This window comes from Diceros bicornis, chromosome 21 (assembly GCF_020826845.1).
Source record: "Diceros bicornis minor isolate mBicDic1 chromosome 21, mDicBic1.mat.cur, whole genome shotgun sequence".
Lineage (NCBI taxonomy): Eukaryota > Metazoa > Chordata > Mammalia > Perissodactyla > Rhinocerotidae > Diceros > Diceros bicornis.
This window is the reverse complement of record NC_080760.1, coordinates 51775486-51794546: the sequence shown is the minus strand read 5'-3', so window position 1 is coordinate 51794546 and position 19061 is coordinate 51775486. Positions and strand designations below refer to the sequence as shown.

Sequence of the window (19061 nt, the reverse complement as noted above, 5' to 3'; positions counted from 1 at the left end):
ATCCTTTTATCTGTTAATGGCCCCTCACACGGCTGTGTTAACTCGTCCTGGCTGGGAAGGAATTGCTGTTCTAAATTCATAGCCTTCCCCTTCTCCATGAGCAGACAGGCAGCCTTGGAAATATCAGTCCTGCTCAGCATCCTGGCATTCAGAATGGCTTGAAATATCTGCTCTCATGATAAATTACAAACATTTATCCAGATATTGTGTTGGCTAACAACCTAAGAGAGAAGAAAAGAAAAATAACAAGAAATAGGCTTATTGTTAGTAAAACAATTATTTATTGCTGCAAAACTTGCCCTGGTCAGCACTTCTCAAATCCCCACAGCCACTTGTAGGTCCAAAATGCAGAGGTTACAGAGCTGCTGCTACGTCCACGACTGCTAGAGCTATCACCTTTACCACCACCACCACCACCACCACCACCATCAGCAGCAACATCACAACCATTGTCACCGCCATCATTACCACCACCACCACCGCCACCGCCACCACCATTATCTCCATCACCACCACCACCACCATCACCACCACCACCACCACCATCACCATCATCTCCATCATCATCAGCACCACCACCACCATCTCTACTACACACTTCCTAATGTCAAATTTTGTGCTAAGTGCTTTGTGAGCATTATTTCGTTAAATCCCCATGGCACTGCTGGGAAGTAGCAGTTTTGAAAGCAGATCTGTTTGATGCATGGACTCTCACCTACTATGTGGACTCAAAAGAGTCAGAATCCTGCTATTACCATTTCTCCTTCATCATTGTCACTCCAGTCTTCCTCTTCACTCTCATAATTATCTATTATATTTGCATAATGCTTTATTATGTTTTATAAATCACTTCCTCAAATATTGAATTATTTTTGCCACTACTATCTTTTCAGATAATTACAATGATTATAATTTTCCACATGAGGAAACAAGGATTCAGCAAGTTAAGTGGCTTGCCCTTTCCCATCTACCTTAGGTTTAGGGCTCTTTTCCTTACAGTATTGTAGAGGAAAGGGATTGGAGAAAGAACACACAGCGAATTCTTTTGATTGCCGTCAGTGGCCAGGTCCTTATAACTACTTACTTAGAGCTTTATACCCCATCCCTGGCAATTCTAACTCATTAGATCTTGGGTAGCACTGGGAAATTTCTCTCTCAAATATGTTTTCGTCATATTTTGCCATTATTCCTCGTTATGTTGCTGGGGCTTCATAGAAGAGGTGGCACTGGACTGGGATACGATTTTGACAAGTTGAGATGGAGCATGGGTGTTACAGACAGTCTCAGAGGCCAGAGATCCTAAGGGGGTGTTTGGGGCCAAGCAAAGCAGCCCACTTGAGCTGTTGCTTAGGAGATGGGAGCATGGACACTGGATGCTAAACTGAAAAGGCACATTAGAATCACAGGTTCTGACAATTTCCAAATAAAAAAGCTCAGATATTAGGTCTTTTAGATAATGAAGATAGATAAAATAACCTCTAACTATTTTAGAGGTGGAAAGTAACTTGGACAGAGCTTCTCTCATCCTTTAGGAAGAATAACCTGCCAGCACAGGTTGGCCCAGAAAAGTCTGGAGGGAAGGGACTGGCATGTAAGCAGGGCTGGCTCCTGTGGTTGTGGCTGCAGGAATAAAAGAGGGAAGGAAGGAAGGAGGAAAGGAAGGAGGGAAAGAGGGTGGGAAGGAAGGCAAGCAAGCAGGCAGGCAGGCAGGCCAGCTTTGAGAGACACTGGGTGCAGCTTAGATGCTGTGAGTAGAGAGTGTATGATCGCAGGTGTCAGAACTGGCCAGAGAGATTACTGTAATATTTCTCTGTGTGACGCCCCTTCACAGATGATCCTTGAAAGATTGTGCCTTCCTTAGGGGAGAGACTGCCTTATGACATGGCTATGATCACAAATTTATGACACTTTTCTTCCTCTGGGCTCTTGCCACCTTCTTGCTTTTTCTCTCCTTGCTGAAAACCTAACACTTGGGGTGTTTGCTTCTCTAGGTATATTTCTTTGCGTTTCTGTCTTTCCCACCTCACCTCTCTTACCTGCCCATATTTCTCCTCTTTCAGATCAATTGTTTTACTCCTCTAGCATGGGAGCACCTCCTCTCTCCACACCTTCTACAAATTGCACTACTATCTTAGATGTTCATGGAGCGTTAGTAACGTTATTACATAAGATCCCCAAACCAGCCAGGGAAGCAGGGAGCTGCTGAGACCTCATACATCCCTCAAAAGCTGATAGATCCTCTGGGAAAGGGAAACTGAAGCTGTATCCCCAATCAAACTGGCATTTTAATTAGTAATTCTGCTCTTTCACAACCTAGACTTTTGCATCCCTGTTCTTCCCTCTGATCCTTTCCTACTAACCATTAAATGTTGCAATCCCTCATTTCATTCAGCCTTTCCTCTAAACAGAGTTACTTTGCTGGCCTGGGTTCTGAATTCTGATGACAATTCACCAGGCCATTCCACTGACCTTGAGGGAAAATGGTTTATTCATCTTGTAAATAACCGTTGACTCTCTGTGGAATAACCTGGAAGCAAATGGAGGGGATATCTGTCTAGATAGAAAATTGAAGATGTCTGGTCTCCATTCCCTGAGGAAGGGGAACTGGCATCTCTTAGCTCTCTTATGATCAGCTCCTCAGTGTTTGCATTAATCAGAACAGGATCAAATGGATGCAGAGACAAAATGCCTCCAAGTCTTGGCTCACTTCTGAAGGTATCTGTGACCACATTTTGAATTTTACCTGACAGGTGTCAAGAAACTCATTTTGACCTGGACTTCATTGCACCTTCCAGGTGAATGTGCTCCACAGCTCAGGGGATGTGGATCCAGGGGGTTCTAATTCAGGTCAACTCATTCTTTCTGCAAGTCAATAGACCGCCAAGCTGTGTCTTCCTTTCCTAACATCGCTTCTCTCTAACCTCTCACTGCTATTCCCATTGCATTGTCATGGCTCAGGGGCACATCGACCACAAGGGGACAATTTATTTATCCAGCCCACAAATGTATATTGAGTTTCCACTGTGTGGCAGCCACTGTTCTGGGCCCATGTATACAGCACTGAACAAAAACAGAGCCAGTCCCTGTTTTCAGTAGGCTTGCATCCCAGTACAAGTAGACAGGCAATAAATAAATACGTACATCCATGGCGTATCTGGTGGTGATACAAACAAAGGAAAATACAGCAGGGTGAGGGGATGCAGTGTGGCAGAGGAAGTGCTGTTTCAGCCAGGCTGGTCAGAGAAGGCATTCGGGTAAAAGGGTGTTTGGGCAGAAATCAGACTGACCTGGGGGACTAATCCATGTGGATACTGGGGAACTCAGTATCCTTCCCGGCAGAAGGAGAAGCCAGTGGAAAGGCCTTGAGGTGGGGATATGTTTGGTATGTTCCAGGTGGAGGAGGAAGGCCAGCGTGGCCAGAGTAAGGCAAAGATGACAAGGAAATGAGAAGAGTAGGTGGGGGTGCTGTTATGGGAAGAAGGTGTGAGGTCATTCAAGTTTGCTCTGAGTTGAGAAGGACTGCAGTGTTTTGACCAGAGGACATATTATCTGATTTATATTTTAAGAATATAATTCTGCCTGCTTTGAGAGGAAAAAGTGAAGTGGGTAGGCCAAATCTGAAGGAGGATGACTGTTTGAGAGGCCCCTACAGTGTTCTAGGAGTGGGGTAAGGGTGGGCAGGCCCAGAGGGTGGTCTGGGTTATGGTGAGCGTTGAGAAGTGGTCTGATTAGCCTCACTCCATCCTTGCTGCTGCTCCCAGAGCCAACACAACTCAGACCACACTGTGTGGTTACTCATCTTGGGTGGCTCTCCTTGGCCCAGGGAACTCAAGCTCTCCATGACTCTCTGTTGACCACATTTGCCTCACCCCAGTCCTGTCCATCCTGTATCACATGGAGGCTTTGCCAGTGTCCTGCTCCCATCTGCCTCTGAGCACTTGCCTATTCTGTTCCCTGCAGCCTAGATGTCCCATTGAGGAGCTCTTCTTCCTTCTTCCAACTTAACCTCAGCACCACCTCCTCTGGGAAGTCTTCCCAAGACCTCTAGGCAGACCTAAGAGCCCCCAGTGCCCTGTGCACATCCTTCCATGCATGTTTATCAGATGTGTTGTAATCGCACAGGCTCATGTCTGCCCCTACCGCCCTGGGAAACCGTGAGCCCCTACAGGCAGAGAACACGGCTTAGCCCTGCTGGTGACCCCAGGGCCTAGCACAGAGTGAAGTGGAGTACGTGAGTGAATAAGCGGGAAAAAACGACAGAGCTGTGTCTTCCGCGTTCAACCACAGCAGACTAAGTCAATGTGTGAGACTCTTGGGATTTTAGGACTTGAAGCTCCTTGAAGGACATTTCCTCTGAGCTCAACCAAATTCTCTCCTAGAAAGCTCTAAACCCCTGGATACTCTAATAAAACCACGTCAGTAAGAACCTGCAACAGCCTCCTGGAGGTGTATCTGTGGAAGATGTGCCCTTTGTTTATGGTGGTTTCTGGCGTGGAAGACGGAGAGCTCGGCAGCGTGCATGGCCCCTTGCACTCAGGGAAGGGCTACTTTGGGGAGGTTGTGGGTGGATGGGTCACAGAGGAGACACAGAGACTGTTTCCTGGGCCCAGCATGTACTAAGTACTCACAAAATATGGGAGGAAGGAAGGGAACAAGGGGAGGAGATGGGGATCAATGGGACACCAGGGGTGCTGGGCTGGCCACAGTCCAAGGTAAGAAAAAGACCTTATCTGGGTGTACACATGGGGTGGGAGGGCACGTGGGGAGAAGCGAGGGTCCCCAAGGAGCAGAGAAACAAGAGGGGCAGAGATGCCAAATGAGAGAAGGATCTGACGTTGTCAAGTCTCTATAATATAACAGACCCATTTAGAGATCCTTTTAAGAAATTATCCCTTTTAATCATCTTCAGAGCCCTGAGAAATGTCACATGTACAGGTTCTAGCACCATATGGAACTGAGGCTGAATCTTAACTGCATCCCTTCCTAGCTGTGTGACATGCGAGACGTTAACTCTGACCTCAGTTTCCACACCTGCCAATGGGGCTGAGAAAGCCTGCACACTGGATTGTCCTGCAGAGGAAATGGAGTAAAGAAAATGTGGGAGGAACCCCAAAGAGGGCTTGCCACAGAAGAGGTGCTCAAGGAATGTGGGACTTACTCAAGTCCTGTGTTACTTTTAATTTCTGATTGCAATGTTTTGATTTCATGAGGAAAACTATAAGGAAGAAGACAAAAGAGCCTGCATTCATCATTCAGACAGCCTGTTACATAATATATGCCATGCATTGTGTAGATTAAACTAACCCACACACCCCTCACCCCTGTCCTAAGAGATAGACCCTGAGGTTAAGGAGGCAGGTCACCTCCACAAGATGACCCCACCAGGGTCATGCACTGCTCCATGGATTCTAACAGCAGAAGATCAGAAATGGCCTAAATGACCTACCTCTCCAGGAGTAGAGGACTATTTAAATGCATCTCGTTTCATCCTTACGGTGAAAACTATGTAACTGTGAAAAAAAATGGAGCGACTCTCCCCATGCTGATATAGGATGCATCCAAGATAGATTGTTATGTGGGAAAAAAAGCAGTTTATCAGCAGATTGAATGATATGCTATAGTTTGAAAAAAAAAAAAAGGGAGAGAGCGAGAGTGTGTGTGTGCGTGCGTGCGTGTGTGTGTGTGTGCAATGCTTGCCTACCCATAAAATGCCTCTGGGAAGATTCACCAACATCTGGTAGGATTAGTTGCTTTCAAGGAAAGGAATGGAATGGCTGAGGACCAGAGAGGAGATTTTTCTCAGCTATACCTGTCTGTACCTTTTGAATTTGGGCCATGTGTTACAAAAATCATCTAAGTTACAGAGCTAGGATCCAAAGCCGAACCTCCCTGACCCCAAAGCCTAAGTCTTTTTCCCCAGTCCCACTGTTTCTCTGTAGGGCATACTGGGAGGAATGGGAATCTGTTAGTCAGGGAGTTTGAGAAATAAAGACCAAAATTTCCACTGAGAATTATTAGACTGGCTCTGGGAGCTGACTGCCAGCCTATTAATTCTGGCTTCTTCTTTTGCACTCAGGGGAAGAAAGGTGAAGTGGGCCCACCTGGAATCCCTGGATTGCAGGGGCTGCAGGTAACTACTATCTTTAAATTCTCTTCCATAGCAACACTGCTTTCTCTGATTGAAGAATGATTGAGTAGCAATTCTCAGGTTGGTAACCAGAATCTTGTATGGTCACCTCATCAAAGCATTAAAAAGAATGTTCAGTGATTCATTCATGCTCCCTTTGTCCCTTTCTTCCTCGGTCTCCCCCTCATGTGCTGGGAGAATGGCCATTGTTTGCTCCCTGGAGGAATTCAGGTCTAGAGGAGGGCAGACGAGTGGTGACAGAGTGATGAGCAGTGTTATGAGAAAGGGCAACAGTGGAGACATGGAGAGGGGGCACCCAGGACCAGGGTCTGTTGACAGTGTGCATCCAGCCAGACAGAGGTGGAGGGAGGGGCCTTCCCGGCAGGGGCACAGATCTGCAAGACACCTGGCTTCAGACACAGCATGTGTGCAGGAGTGGACAGGCCTGTGGGGTGGCTGGGGCTTCCAGCATCAATCGGGGTGGCTGGACAATGAATTCAGAAATGCAAGGGGCTCTTGGCTAAGGGGACCAGAACTATTAAAAGGGCAGTCACCATTCTAGAAGTCAATAGACCCGAGTTCTGGTCTATGTCTGACTTCTGACGCACTGTGACATTGGCCAAGTCTCTTCCTCTCTCTGACCTCAGTTTCGTCATGTGTAAAATGATGGAGTTAGGGCCCCCATCACAATCTGTTCCTAGGCCTGTGCTCCCTGGCTGCCTTCCCTCCTCTTCCCCCAACTCCCATGGTGTTTTAGACTCAGCGCCCATGTAACTTCCTCGGGCCCCGTGCTTTGTCCAGCTCCCTGCTTCCACACCTTTCCACATGTGCTGTCACTTGTGCTCCCCTATGAACCCCACAGCCACCTTGCCCAGGTGCAGGCTCAGGGCCACTGTCCCCATTTCACAGATGAGGGGCGAGACTCCCAGATGCAGCGACTTGCTCGGGGCCAAGCAGACACCTCCCTCACTCCCCAGGCGACCTTGGCCCCAAACCCTCTCAGTTCCCTCCATTGTAAATGCTGCGTCACCGTGAGCCCCTCACCTTCTTGTGGACAAAATGGGTGAATGCCTGGAGCCCTGTGCCTGGCACTTGCCTTCCCTTCATTTTGCCTTTGCCTCCTGCATCACGGTTTGCCCCCACCCCAGGTTCCCCTGCTCCAGCCTCCCCGGGGTTAGTAAATTCATAGAGAAGCCACACCAGTGAGGGGAGGGAGCACAGTTACAGAGTCAGGACCCGGGTTCCAATCCCAGCCCTCCCCACTTTCCCCCTGGAGCATCTTCACCTTCTGAAGTTCAGTTCATCATTTGTTAAAAGTACCAATAAAAATAAAGAGGGAGGGCAATACTGTAGGTAGATGAGACAAGCAGGGATGTGACCCAGGTGGTGAGGTCTCTGAGGCATAGTGAGCACTAGGTAAGGTGGCTGTTCCCTCTCTCTCTCCATCTCCCTCTCCCTCCCCCGTTCTCCTGGGTGTAGTGACAGTGAGCAAGTACGCTGGAATCATTAATGTTTCTCTTATCTGGCTCTTCCCTGAGCAATCAGCTTTAGCACCCTCCTGTCACTGGATACCGTGCTCGACTCCCCATGGTGGTAGCCACACCACCCATTAGGCATTGTCAGGGAGGCCCCTCAGGAGACACTGCTAACCGCACTTCCCAACCAGCTCTCACTGCTCGCTGACACATAAAGTGCCCTGTGAGTGATGGGCACCTTGCTCGAAATCTCAGACTTCATATCAGCACCTGGCATTTGAGTCAGGAAATAGCATGGAATAAGGGAATACAAAATCAATCATAATTCACGGTCTTCTAAAAATTCCACAGTTACTGTGGCATTTTGATGTTAATAGTGAAAAATAGAGTGCTTTTTGCGTTAGTTTTATTACCTTGCTTTCCAGTGAGCAAAGCCTGTGTGTTTCAAAGATTCACCATAAATGCAGCTCCATCAAATTACTTTAAGTACAGAACTTTTTTTCCCCTACAGCTCTTTGTTTGCTACTTTGGAAAATATATTTCTTTCTTTCGTTTTTAATTCAGACGTCATTTTCACTCAGCGAATCTTTACCGAATGCCAGGCATTGAGCTAGATGCTGTAGATATGAATATGATCAGGCTTTCCACAGCAGCGATTCTGCCAGAAATAGGGCACCCTGATATGTTCAGGGATCTCAGTGGGTCAGAACAGGGCAATACAGAAGTTTTAGTATATACTACCTGGCACCTGGGTCAGATCACCACTCGATGGACACGAAGCTGCATTCAAGCCAACCACGCCCAAACCAAGAAGCAGCATTTCTGTGGTGGGTTTCTGCCATCTACTCTAAGTCACTCTTCCCGACATATCTGCATGCCCACCTTTCCTAGGCCTGACCTTAGTTTACTCCTGCTTGCCATACATGTGTTTGCTCATTGATTCATTGATTCAACAGGTATTTATCAAGTACCTACTGTGTGCTAGATTTAGCTCAGGGGAGGTGAAATCTAGGCAACCACTATCCATGCCCAGCAGAGCCATATGTTAACAGGGCAGAAAGAGATGCAGATAGAGAAAGACTATCCACTGAGCGAAGTTCTGGGAAAGAAGGAATCAGAGCTCTAGTTCCTGGAGATAGGTAGTCAGCCTTTCTAGGGACCCAGAGGAGGGTCCCTACGCTGATCTGGAAAATCAAGGCTGATTTTGTCGCAGCAAAATCCAAGTTACAGAGTTTTCTGCTCTGATGAAAGGAGGGAAGGAAGATACATGTGTTTAGTTTCTGCTATTGTCAGATACCCTCGTTAGAGTTCATATACAATTGTGTCTATTCTTTATAACCACCTGTGAGAAAAGAATGCTTATCCCATTTAAAATCTAAAGAAACTGAGCTCAGAGTTTAATTAGCTTCACATGTAGTGGGACAACCAGCACTGCAGCCTCAGAGTGCGGGAAGCCCCAGGGTGGCTGGCATCCTATAATATGCTTTTTGGTGCTTCCTTTTCAAGATGAAAAATTTCACCTGCTTGAATGTTTTAGGATAAATATACACTTTCATGATGTGGTAGGTGGTGGCTCCTGCAACCCAGCAGCCTTTTAGGAAAAGTGGAAATCTGTGTCTCGTCTGGTCAAATGTTTGCAAAGGCAGTGCTGTTGGGTGTTGCAGTCGGGACAGACAGAAGTCCCCTGAATTAGTGGGAACACAGCCAGGGGAGAGGCTGCCCCCAGAGAAGGCTGGGTGGGCTTGCGGGCCTGGGCCTCTACACAGCAACCTGCTGAGGCGGGCAGTCATTATGGCTGTGCCCCCAGGAGCCACATCCTGAGGGCAGGACTCACAAATTATGAACATCTTCCCCAAAAAGCAAACATTTCCGTGTCTCACAGGCAATGTAATTGCCATGCTAATTTATGCAAGTAATTTTCATGCATCTTCAAATTCCATCCAACTTCATAAATCTACTCCAATTGGAACTAGGTGGTTATTAGGAATAACTATTTACCATTCTTTTATTAATGATAATTAGGTTAATTGGTTATTTATGCATCATCATTGTAATTACTGAGCACATTTAATAGCTGTTTAGTCACCATCATATTAGAAGGATCAAATGTTGTTTCATTAATAATAATTAGACTGATTGGTTAATTAGTAAGTAGAGTCATGTAGTTGTTTTCATTAGTAATAATTAAAATAGTCATTATTTTGTTGTTAACATTTAGGTCTATTGGCTAATTTGTCACTCTTACTAATAATTAGATTAATTCATTATTTAGATATTTTTATTGATGATAAAAAGAGAAGAGAGTGAAGTCACATTTGTGCAAGCCCCCATGTGCTGGGCTGGTTCACATGCCTTCATTAATCCATATTATGATGATATGAGGAGGGGCTTCCAACCTTTTTGTTACAGCTGGGGAAACCGAGGAACTGAGCGGTAAAGTCCATTGCCTAAGTCCATTCAAGTAGCAGGAGGCCACCTAGCACTCGACCCAGGCCATCTTAAAACAAAGCCCTAGTTTTTTATCTCTTTATGCCACCATTACTGCCACTACTAAAGATATTAATAGTCAAATCATTTTTGTTTAAAATAACCTTCTAATTTATAGTTTTTAATCCAGATCCTAGAATAGCAGACAAGAGTTTGCCCTTGGTCAGAAACCCTGTGAAAATCAGACACATACACTCCTATCTTGGTTTCCTGAAGAAAGGAGGTGACTAGTCTTCTTTGATGTGGCACTTCATGGTTCAACAAATGTTTATTGAGGGCATCCTCTGTACCAGGCCCTGGCTAGGTGCTCGGATTCGACAATTGTGCAGAGACAGTCGTGGTTCCTAGTGTCATGGAGCTCATGGTCTGGGAGAAGTAAACTGAATCCCGTAGTTGGCCAGAATTCACACTTTTAGTTCTGGAAGAAGTTCTTAAAGCATCCATCCTGTACATCCATACATCATTCAGAATGTTGAGACCAGGTAATTGAGATGGTTTGATTTCCTGTAGGAAAAACTGGAAATGGAATCAGGGAAGCCCATTTATGTAGTCAACCATCTTGGACATTCCTCTGCCCGCGCCTCATTCCCACTGTGGTCTCATCTTTCTCATCTGTGCAATAAGGGGGTTGTGTTTGGTCTTTAAGCTCAGCACCCTCTCTCTGTATATGCTCAAATACTGCCCTTACTGGGAGACAGGCCTGCTGGATGGCCCAAGATGGCACTGAATGTTGTTGGGGAAAATCACGTCATCTGCTGATCAACTCTTCTCCGGTGTATGGCCACAGATCAATTGTAAATGTAGATCCACTGTGGATGCCCCATCACATGCCCCCCTATTCCGAGATGCGCAGTTTATACTCTCTTGTCTGTGTTTAATTCTACAACATCCTCTAAGCTTCTGCCTGCAATGCACAGCTAATGGCCTTGCCCCGACTTCATAGAGGAGACAGAAGCAAGCAGATGAGCAACTCTTCTTCTTCCAACTGCCTTAGTCTCCTCTCACCTGCGTTTCTCCACACACTCTGCCCTTCCTCTGGCTCCACTGAGACAAAATACCTGCTCTATCTATGACCAATTCCTACATTTGTGTTTTGGTTTCAGCCCTTCCTTCCTTCTCAAAGACTTCACTCCAGCACTGTCAAGCCTTGGGCACCCTCTCTATAAGATCATTCCCACCAGCATACACGTGCCGCATACCTTAAAAATAATAACTCAGCTAATCCAATATTCCTTCCAGCTACTGCCAAACTCCTCTGTTCCCTTCACAGCAAAACTTGTCAGAAGTCATCTCTGCTCTCAAGGTCAGCTTCCTCACGTGACTTTCCGTCTCTCCTGAGTTCATTCATGTCTGTTTTCCTTCTGACATGTCACTGAAAGAGCTCCTTTCTAGGCCGTGATGCCCAATAGCTTACCAAGGACAGAGGTCAATTCTCTGGCCTCACCCTATTCCACCTCTCAAATGATCACTTTTCTTCCTGCTTGAAGTACCTCCTCCTCTAGGTTTCTGACAGCACAGACACTTGTTTTTCCTTCTACAATCCAGCTATTGTATCTGGGTCTGCTCCGCTATCTCTTCTAACTCTATCCGTGTTCCAAAAAAAGGCCGAGGGAAGAATCCTAGGGCTCCCTATGCACCTCTCTCATGATCTCATGCAGGGCCTTGGTTTTACAAACCATCCATGTACTGATGATGACTGGCTCTCAGTCCTCATCTCAGGCTCTCCCCTGAGCTCCTGACTCCTCAGCAGCTCGACTTCGGTCTCTCACAAACATCAAACACTTACCATTCTCTAAAAGAACTACTCCATCCTCCTCCAGATTTGCTCCTCCCACAGTGTTCCCCATCTTGGCAAATGGTACCATCATCTATCCAGTTGTTCAGGGCAAACGCATCTGTCATCCTTGACCCTTCTCTTTCCTTCTCTCCACACCCTGATCTGTTGTTAAATCTTGTCAATTTCTTCAAAATATATCCCAAATCAGACCAGTTCTTTCTGTCTCCAGTCACAAAACCCAGGTCCAAACCATCATCATCCCTCATCCCTGAGCACTGCCCCAACTTCCTGTTCTCCTCACTATCACGTCCCATGAGACCGGCGCTGACCCCCACCCCTCCTCTCCCTCATTTGACGGATCCTTCACGCTGAATTCCTGTCAGATGCACCAACGCACGGAGCTCCTCCTCGTCCCAGGACCTATACCCAGCGTTCTTTCTTTCCCTGGACCTTCTCGTCACTCAGGTCTCAGCCTAAATGTGGCCCCTCTGAGAGGCCTTCCTTGACTAGCCCCAGCTAGAAGAGCCCCCTCAGCTACAGTCACAATTATTGTTTCCCTAGGACTTACAATATTCAAAATTGCCCTTTTTATTTGCTTTCGCGTGCTTGTTCCCTCCCTCATCCCAACCCCATTGCCAGCCTTTAATGCCTTGAAGGCCTGACAAACCTTGTCCTGCCTCCCAGCTGCTGGAAGTGCCCTAGCACAGAGTGGGCACTTGTCAGTGACCTGAAAACTCTCTTTCACGCTCATCCTCTCTTCATTTCTACCCCCTTCCTAACACTCTTTCCTTCAGTAAACGTTGACTGAGCATTGTCTCTGTGCCAGGCCTTGGGAATAAAATGAACAAAACGAGACATGGTCTGTGCCCTCCTGGGTCTTAAAATCCAGTGGGAAAAGTTCTAGGCATTCCCTAGTACTCTTTTTTGAAGTTATTTCTCACTCTTCATACTTTCTCCCAAAATCTTGAGAGAAAATTTAGCAGTCAATTCCTCTAATTTTCAAGTTTTTTTTTTTTTTAAAGTAAAAGCCAAACATGTAAAATAGACAAATGCAAAGTCTCTCTGGTTGAGATAATGGTGGGGGCTAGATTCTCCCCCAAAACACACTCACCAAATGTGCCTCTGAAGACAATTCCTTGGAACACCGATTTCCACTGATCTAATATAGAACATCCATTTTATTGAGGAGACAGGAATAACTTTCCTACGGCTCCTTGGAGAGTCCTTGGCAATGGTGGGACTTACATTTCAGTCGCAACTTTCCTTTAGCCCCATCTCTTCCCTGAAATCCTAATATCCTTGTCCATGAAAGAGGGATAATAGTATGGAGAGTCTTTGGCTTTCAAGCAGGCATTTTTTGGTAGGGGAGGAAAGGAAGGGAGCTTCTTCGTACTTGGAAAACCCAAATGCTAGTCAAGTATGCAGAAGAATAAAAAACAAGTTCAAAGTTGCTTTCCTGTGATTTGGCAATCAGTCATCTAGTTTCACGTGGAAACTTACCAACTAGGTAGCTCAAATGGCTGTGCTGTTTGGGGTTTTGTTCAACTTATTTTCAGGAGAAAGAGAACAAGAAGTGAGGGCGCTATTTAAAGTTAATCAGGAGTCCTGGGAAGGTTAGTCCGATCTTAACAGTAGTTACTGACCTTCACCATAAAGTACCGAAGGCCACAGAAGATCCTGAAGTGCCATATACATCATCCAAGACAGAAGACATTGTGTTCAGTTTCTATTGTGGAGTGCTCAAGTATCTGGAGAATGCAAACACCTTGCCAGAAGGCTCCAGCCAGTGACAATAATGGGTATACCAGCACTCTCTCCATGGTGGGTATACCAGTACTCACTTGACGTGGGGTGTACCAGCACACTCTCTCTCTCTCTCTCTCTTTCTCTCTCTACATGGAGTATATCAGCAATCTCTCCACAGTGGGTATACCAGCACTCTCTTTACATTCCATTACCCCACAGGAATCTCTCTCTACTTGAAGCTCTGAAGGCTCATTAATTCAACACTTTCATAACTAAACCCATCACCCCTACCCCAAACCCAAATCTGCCCCTTCCCCTGCACAATCTATTTTTAGTAAACGCCTCTCCAGTTTTTAGTGTCTCAGGTAGCATCCAACCCCCAATCCAGTCGGTCACTGAGTCACTGTCCTTCAGACCACCCCCTCGTCTACCTCTCTGCCCTCCACACTCCAGCTCTAGTAGAAGCCCCACAGGTCTCTTGCCTGCTCTCATATTTTGACTGTCTCCTAGTCCTGCTTCTTCTAGGATTCCTCTCACCAGTGAATCCTAAGGACGGTAGAAATGTGACTCCCCAAGCATAGACCTGATTGGGTCACTCTTTCAGAACATCTCTTTATTTTTGCGCGGCCTCAAAAGAAAGCCTGATTTTTCCTACCCCAGACTGGCTGCCTAGTTTTGTGTGCCTCTGCTTCCCATTTTTACTTTGCATCCCAGTCACCCTGAGCTGCCTGTTTCTGTTTATCAAGTGACCACCCAGCCTTGGCTCAGCTGTTCCATCCACATGAGACGCCCTTTCTCTTTCATTCCACTCCCACTTGCCAAGGCCCTGCTTTGCCCTTCAAGACCAAGCTCAACGTACCTTCTGGGATGCAACTCTGGTTTACCCACTCTGCCTCTACTTGATTGCTGTGGCTTTAGAGCATCTTTCCTCTTTGTTGTCATTTTCTATATTTTAATCAGATTCAACAAAAATATCATGAACTCTGTATTGTACCAGGACCCATGAGTTTTCTACAAAAACTCTGAAAAGAAAGTATTATTGTACCTACTATGTGTGTTTAGAACCCAGTTTGCATGTTAACCAAACGCCTTGCCCCAAGTCAAACAACTGCTGGGCATTTAACCCCGCCTTTGATGCCAAACCCACTACTTTTCCAGATCACGGGCATGTGTTTTATTTATTCTGCTAGACTGCAGTCTTCTGGAGGGGAGGGCTGGGTCATTGAGAGCCCAGAGAGAGCATAGTAGGTACTCAATAAGTGTTGGCTGAAGGAAGGACCTCTGTCCCCCCCATGCTGGGTCTCCAGGAATAACTTCTCCAGATGCCCCGGGATATCGCAGAGGACTTTGCTTTAAGTACTGAAGGCTATGTCTACTCACTCTCTCTGCCCCCCTTGAAGGCATCAGTGGGCATCACCAACATCCTGTCACCTACTGACCCCGCTGCTTCCATCTAGACTCCTGTGCTCCCAGACTTGACATTGCTTCTCACTCACGAACACTGCACTCTTCCTGACAGTGACAAACAAGACATTTGCCTCGACTTTGATCCCTTGTAACCTCCTTAGGGAAGGAGAACGTTCTCTAGAACATTCTCACATGCAGGCCATGAGAGGACAGAGGTTGCCACATAGCCTGGGACAATTGGGGTGCACTTCACAGGGCATCTCCCCACAGCTCTTTTCCATCGAAAGCAGGAGGAAAGCACTGCCAGCCTCATCAGGGAAACACTTCCAATGGTCCATGTAATATTGTGCATAGTTAAGGATCAGAGACAAGAAACGTGATTCTAGTCTGGGTCTTGCTGAAAGTTCAGTGGGGACCTTGAGGGCATCCACACCCTGCCTGGCGGTCTGGGCACCATTGTCAATGCATTCTCCGGATCTACTGAGAATCAATTACAGCAGCATTCCCAGACCCTATGCCTCCCCGGTTGTCATCCTCTGAGCAGCACCGTCTCTCATGCCTGTTGGCAATTGGTCCACTTGAGAGACTAAAAAGATATAGTCCATAGATCACAAACCTGAACAGTTTAATTGGCCCACAGATGTGCTTTATTTGGTTTGCACAGCTGTTTGGCTTTTTTTTAATTCTCAAAATTGTTGCCAAGATGGATTTTGAAAAAATGAAAGAATATGCCTAAAAATCTAGATTTCCCAATTGTCTCTTGGAAATATCGGTAGCCTGAGCTTGCCTGAGTTCCGAGCCACGGCAGGCTGAGTTGAGAAGCCTTTCCCAGCTCTCCACATGCCCTGCCCTCTTTGGTTACAGCTGGCCCTCCCTTCCCTGCCTGTTGGCCTTACCTACCTGGCCCTGGGGATGGGAGTTTGAGACCCCTTGTAGAGTTCTTCCTTTCTCGGTGCATCCGGTGGAGATAGTAAGCGATATGTTGACGTGCCAGGCACTGGGGTAGAGAGCAGGACAAGATGCTTCTCTGTGAGTCATCCATGATCTGGTGGGGACGATAGATGAGTGAAAGGAAAGTTTCAGTTCCCTCTGGTCATTCAGATACTTGGGCACAACAAACCATTGATGGGAAATGAGAGCACTTCAGTTGTCCAAGGAATGATCTGAAGTCCCTTCCAAATGCAGACCGCCCAGCTCCCTCCATGCCCTGCTGTGCAGTGCAGAGAATCCTGGATTAGAATGATGCTCGGTTATGTCCACAGTCTACATCACCGATCACCTGAAAGCCATGCATGGCCTGGATGTGGCAGGGCCGGGCTGTGCTGCAGTTTCTTGGAGGCAGTTTCTTGGAGGACCACGCAGGGGCTGCGTGGTCATCTGGTGTCTGATCACTCACGCCTGTGTCCCACCTATCCCAGGGCTGCCTGGTGCCCCTACAGCCTCCATCCTCCCGAGGCAAAGACTGGCCCTGGTTGCTTACATCTCCTAAACATGGGACCAGAGAGGGTGTGCCTTTGTTGTCTGTTCTCCGTCAACCATGGTGACGTTTCCAGGGGAGGCGTTATCTCTCCTTCTCAGCAGCCTCGGCAAACGCACCCCCTTTCCATGGTCCAGACGAATAACCTGGGCCTTGGAGACACACACGCTGGGTCCAGAGCTGGCTTTGTTCTTAGGATCTTGTGATCATGGAGGAGTTTCTTCACTGTTCCCTCTCTGTGCCTCAGTTTCCCCAGCTGAGATGTTGCAGTAGCCATTCAACTTGATTCAAGAAATATTGATCAAGAGTCTTCTCAGACTTCATGCTGGGGGCAGGCACTACAAGGAGACCAAAACAACAATAAAACTCACACCCAGGAGGTGGCGCTGCTCCTGGCCCAGAGGCCATCATCCCACCTGCACTGTTGGGTTCTATCTTGAGGAATGTAGGACTTGTGATCCCACTTTAGGGGCCAGGAAACCGGACCTTGTAAAGCAAGGAGCTCGCCATGTGGCTGGGAAATAGCGGGTCCAGGGTTCCATTTGCTTCCTTAGGGATCAGGTACTGCATTGTCTGGACCCGAAATTCAGGGACTTTAACAGACAGGGAGACAGGTACTATCAAGGAGTCTTTGGGCCACATGTGTAAAGACTTCATAGAAGGCCAGGCGTATAGTAGGTACTTTAAAAAATTATGTTTTCTTCCTTCCTGTTGGGGGAGTGCCAGGTATAAATGCCATCCCTGGTCTGCAGGCTGACAGGCTGTCATGTCCAGGTCCCCCAGGCACTGCTCCTGCCCCACTGGCCTTCCCTAGGGCTTGCAAGAGCCATGTCAGAAACAATCTGAGTGTTCGCCAGAGCTGAGGTCCACTCTGCACGAGGTATCTGCTAACCTGGGGGAAGCTGGACGTGGCCTTCTCTGGAGGTGGCCGTCAGAATCACCTGAGGCCAGGCGGCTGCCCCGTGCAGAGCATCCGCCACCTCCGCATGTCCCTGTGTGGCATCAGAAGGCACAGTGTGGCCACCGGGTCAGGGTCCAGAGGGCAGGCTGACTGCAATTGAGTCCTGACTGCTCTTTCCTCTCCCCACCCCACCCCATGCATTTCCCACTTGGAGCATCCCAAGACGCTCCCTGTCAATGGAAGGGAGGCTGGAGGCAACTCTCTCACCCTCTTTGTGTGACTCCTGCTGGAAGCGGTTTTCCAGACTTACTTGGACAGCTGTTTCCATTACTTCCAACTTCTCTCTCTCTTTGTAAACAGCTACCGCAGTTGTTAGGATTAACTACTGTGCAGGATTTTGCTCTCATTCCTGAGCTGACAGCATCAGACAAGCAGATAGTTATTAACCCCCTACTGTGTGCCTATTGATGAACCAGGTGCTGTGGGTCCCACAAAAGAGGGGGACTTGGAGACCGTGGAGCCCACACTGAAAGCCCTGAGTTCTAGTCCCACTTAATACGCAGACAGTCTTTAGATCAGACTGTTCAAAGGTAGGTGGACAGGAAGGTGTGAGACCCTCGTCCCCAAGCTGGGCAGGCAGTTCATGGGGGTGGGGTCCCTGGGATGGGGGATGAGGGGATCAGGGTCATTGCTGCTGAATGCCAGCTTCATCTAACATCCCTTCATTTTCCTCAAGTTCCCGTTCTTCATCTATAAAAGAGATGGAAAAGACCCGCCTCACGGGATTGGCGTGAGGACTAAGATGAGATCACGCGTGAGAAGGCCAGGGCGGAGTAGACACTAATGACGGGCTGTCCCCTTGTTCTTCTTCTATGTCGGAATTTTCTGCTCCCTTCTCTCATGGTCCCTGCTTGTACATTGCACTTGTCATACGATCAGCAGTACAGGTGGTAGTTAGGGTGGTACGTGGAGTTGGTCTAGACAAATAATTTCCAGACATGGCAGTGTTGCCAAAGTCACTGACCCCTTGGACTTGTCCCAGACCTGTGCTTCAGTGTCCAGACAAGGGGCCTATGTACCTGTGTTTACGACAAGCTCTCAGGTGATTCTGCAGCAGCCAGACCATTCAGGATCCCCTGGCCTCTTGCACCTGGAGATGATGGCTATGTGACCTTATGTGGGACTCTTATCCTCTCTGGGCTACAGTTTTCTTTATTGTCAAATAGGGAGATTTAATTTCCAGTAGATGATCACTAAAGATCTGTCTACTCTAACATGCTGTAAGACTCTGAAACAAGCAAATAGCAACAAGGTCAGACAAATTATCTGGTCAGAGGCTTCCTGGAACAACCACTTTGAAAGAGTACAGAATATTCCAGGGGCCATCAGCATCCCTGGAAATGTTAAGTGGGGGAGAAAACTAAATGCATCCAAATTGCTATCAAAGAGAGTGCTGCGTGTGGTGAGAATGGGCTTCAGACAAGCTCCGAGGGGTTGAGGATGCTGTGAGAACCTCAGAGTCATGCGAAGAAAAAACAGCTCTCCTGGACGTGCCTTCTGGAGGGGGTTCCTGTGAGTGCTCCTTGCAGGGCTGTGGCTTTGCGAAGAGGTGAGCAGAGCTGAGCTGGAGCAGCTGAGGGGAGCACGGCTGAGCGACAAGCGGT

The 19061-nt window shown here is 47.5% G+C and overlaps 1 protein-coding gene across 1 annotated transcript in view; it reads left to right on the top strand.

Annotated features, from left to right (window-relative positions):
• The window catches only part of COL22A1 (collagen type XXII alpha 1 chain), a 268070-nt gene that overhangs the window by 125367 nt on the left and 123642 nt on the right, over positions 1 to 19061 (top strand). Inside the window, exon 22 of the mRNA XM_058564983.1 lies at positions 6077 to 6130. Coding sequence (XP_058420966.1) covers positions 6077 to 6130 — 54 coding nt within the window. The remainder of the gene's footprint in view (positions 1 to 6076; positions 6131 to 19061) is intronic.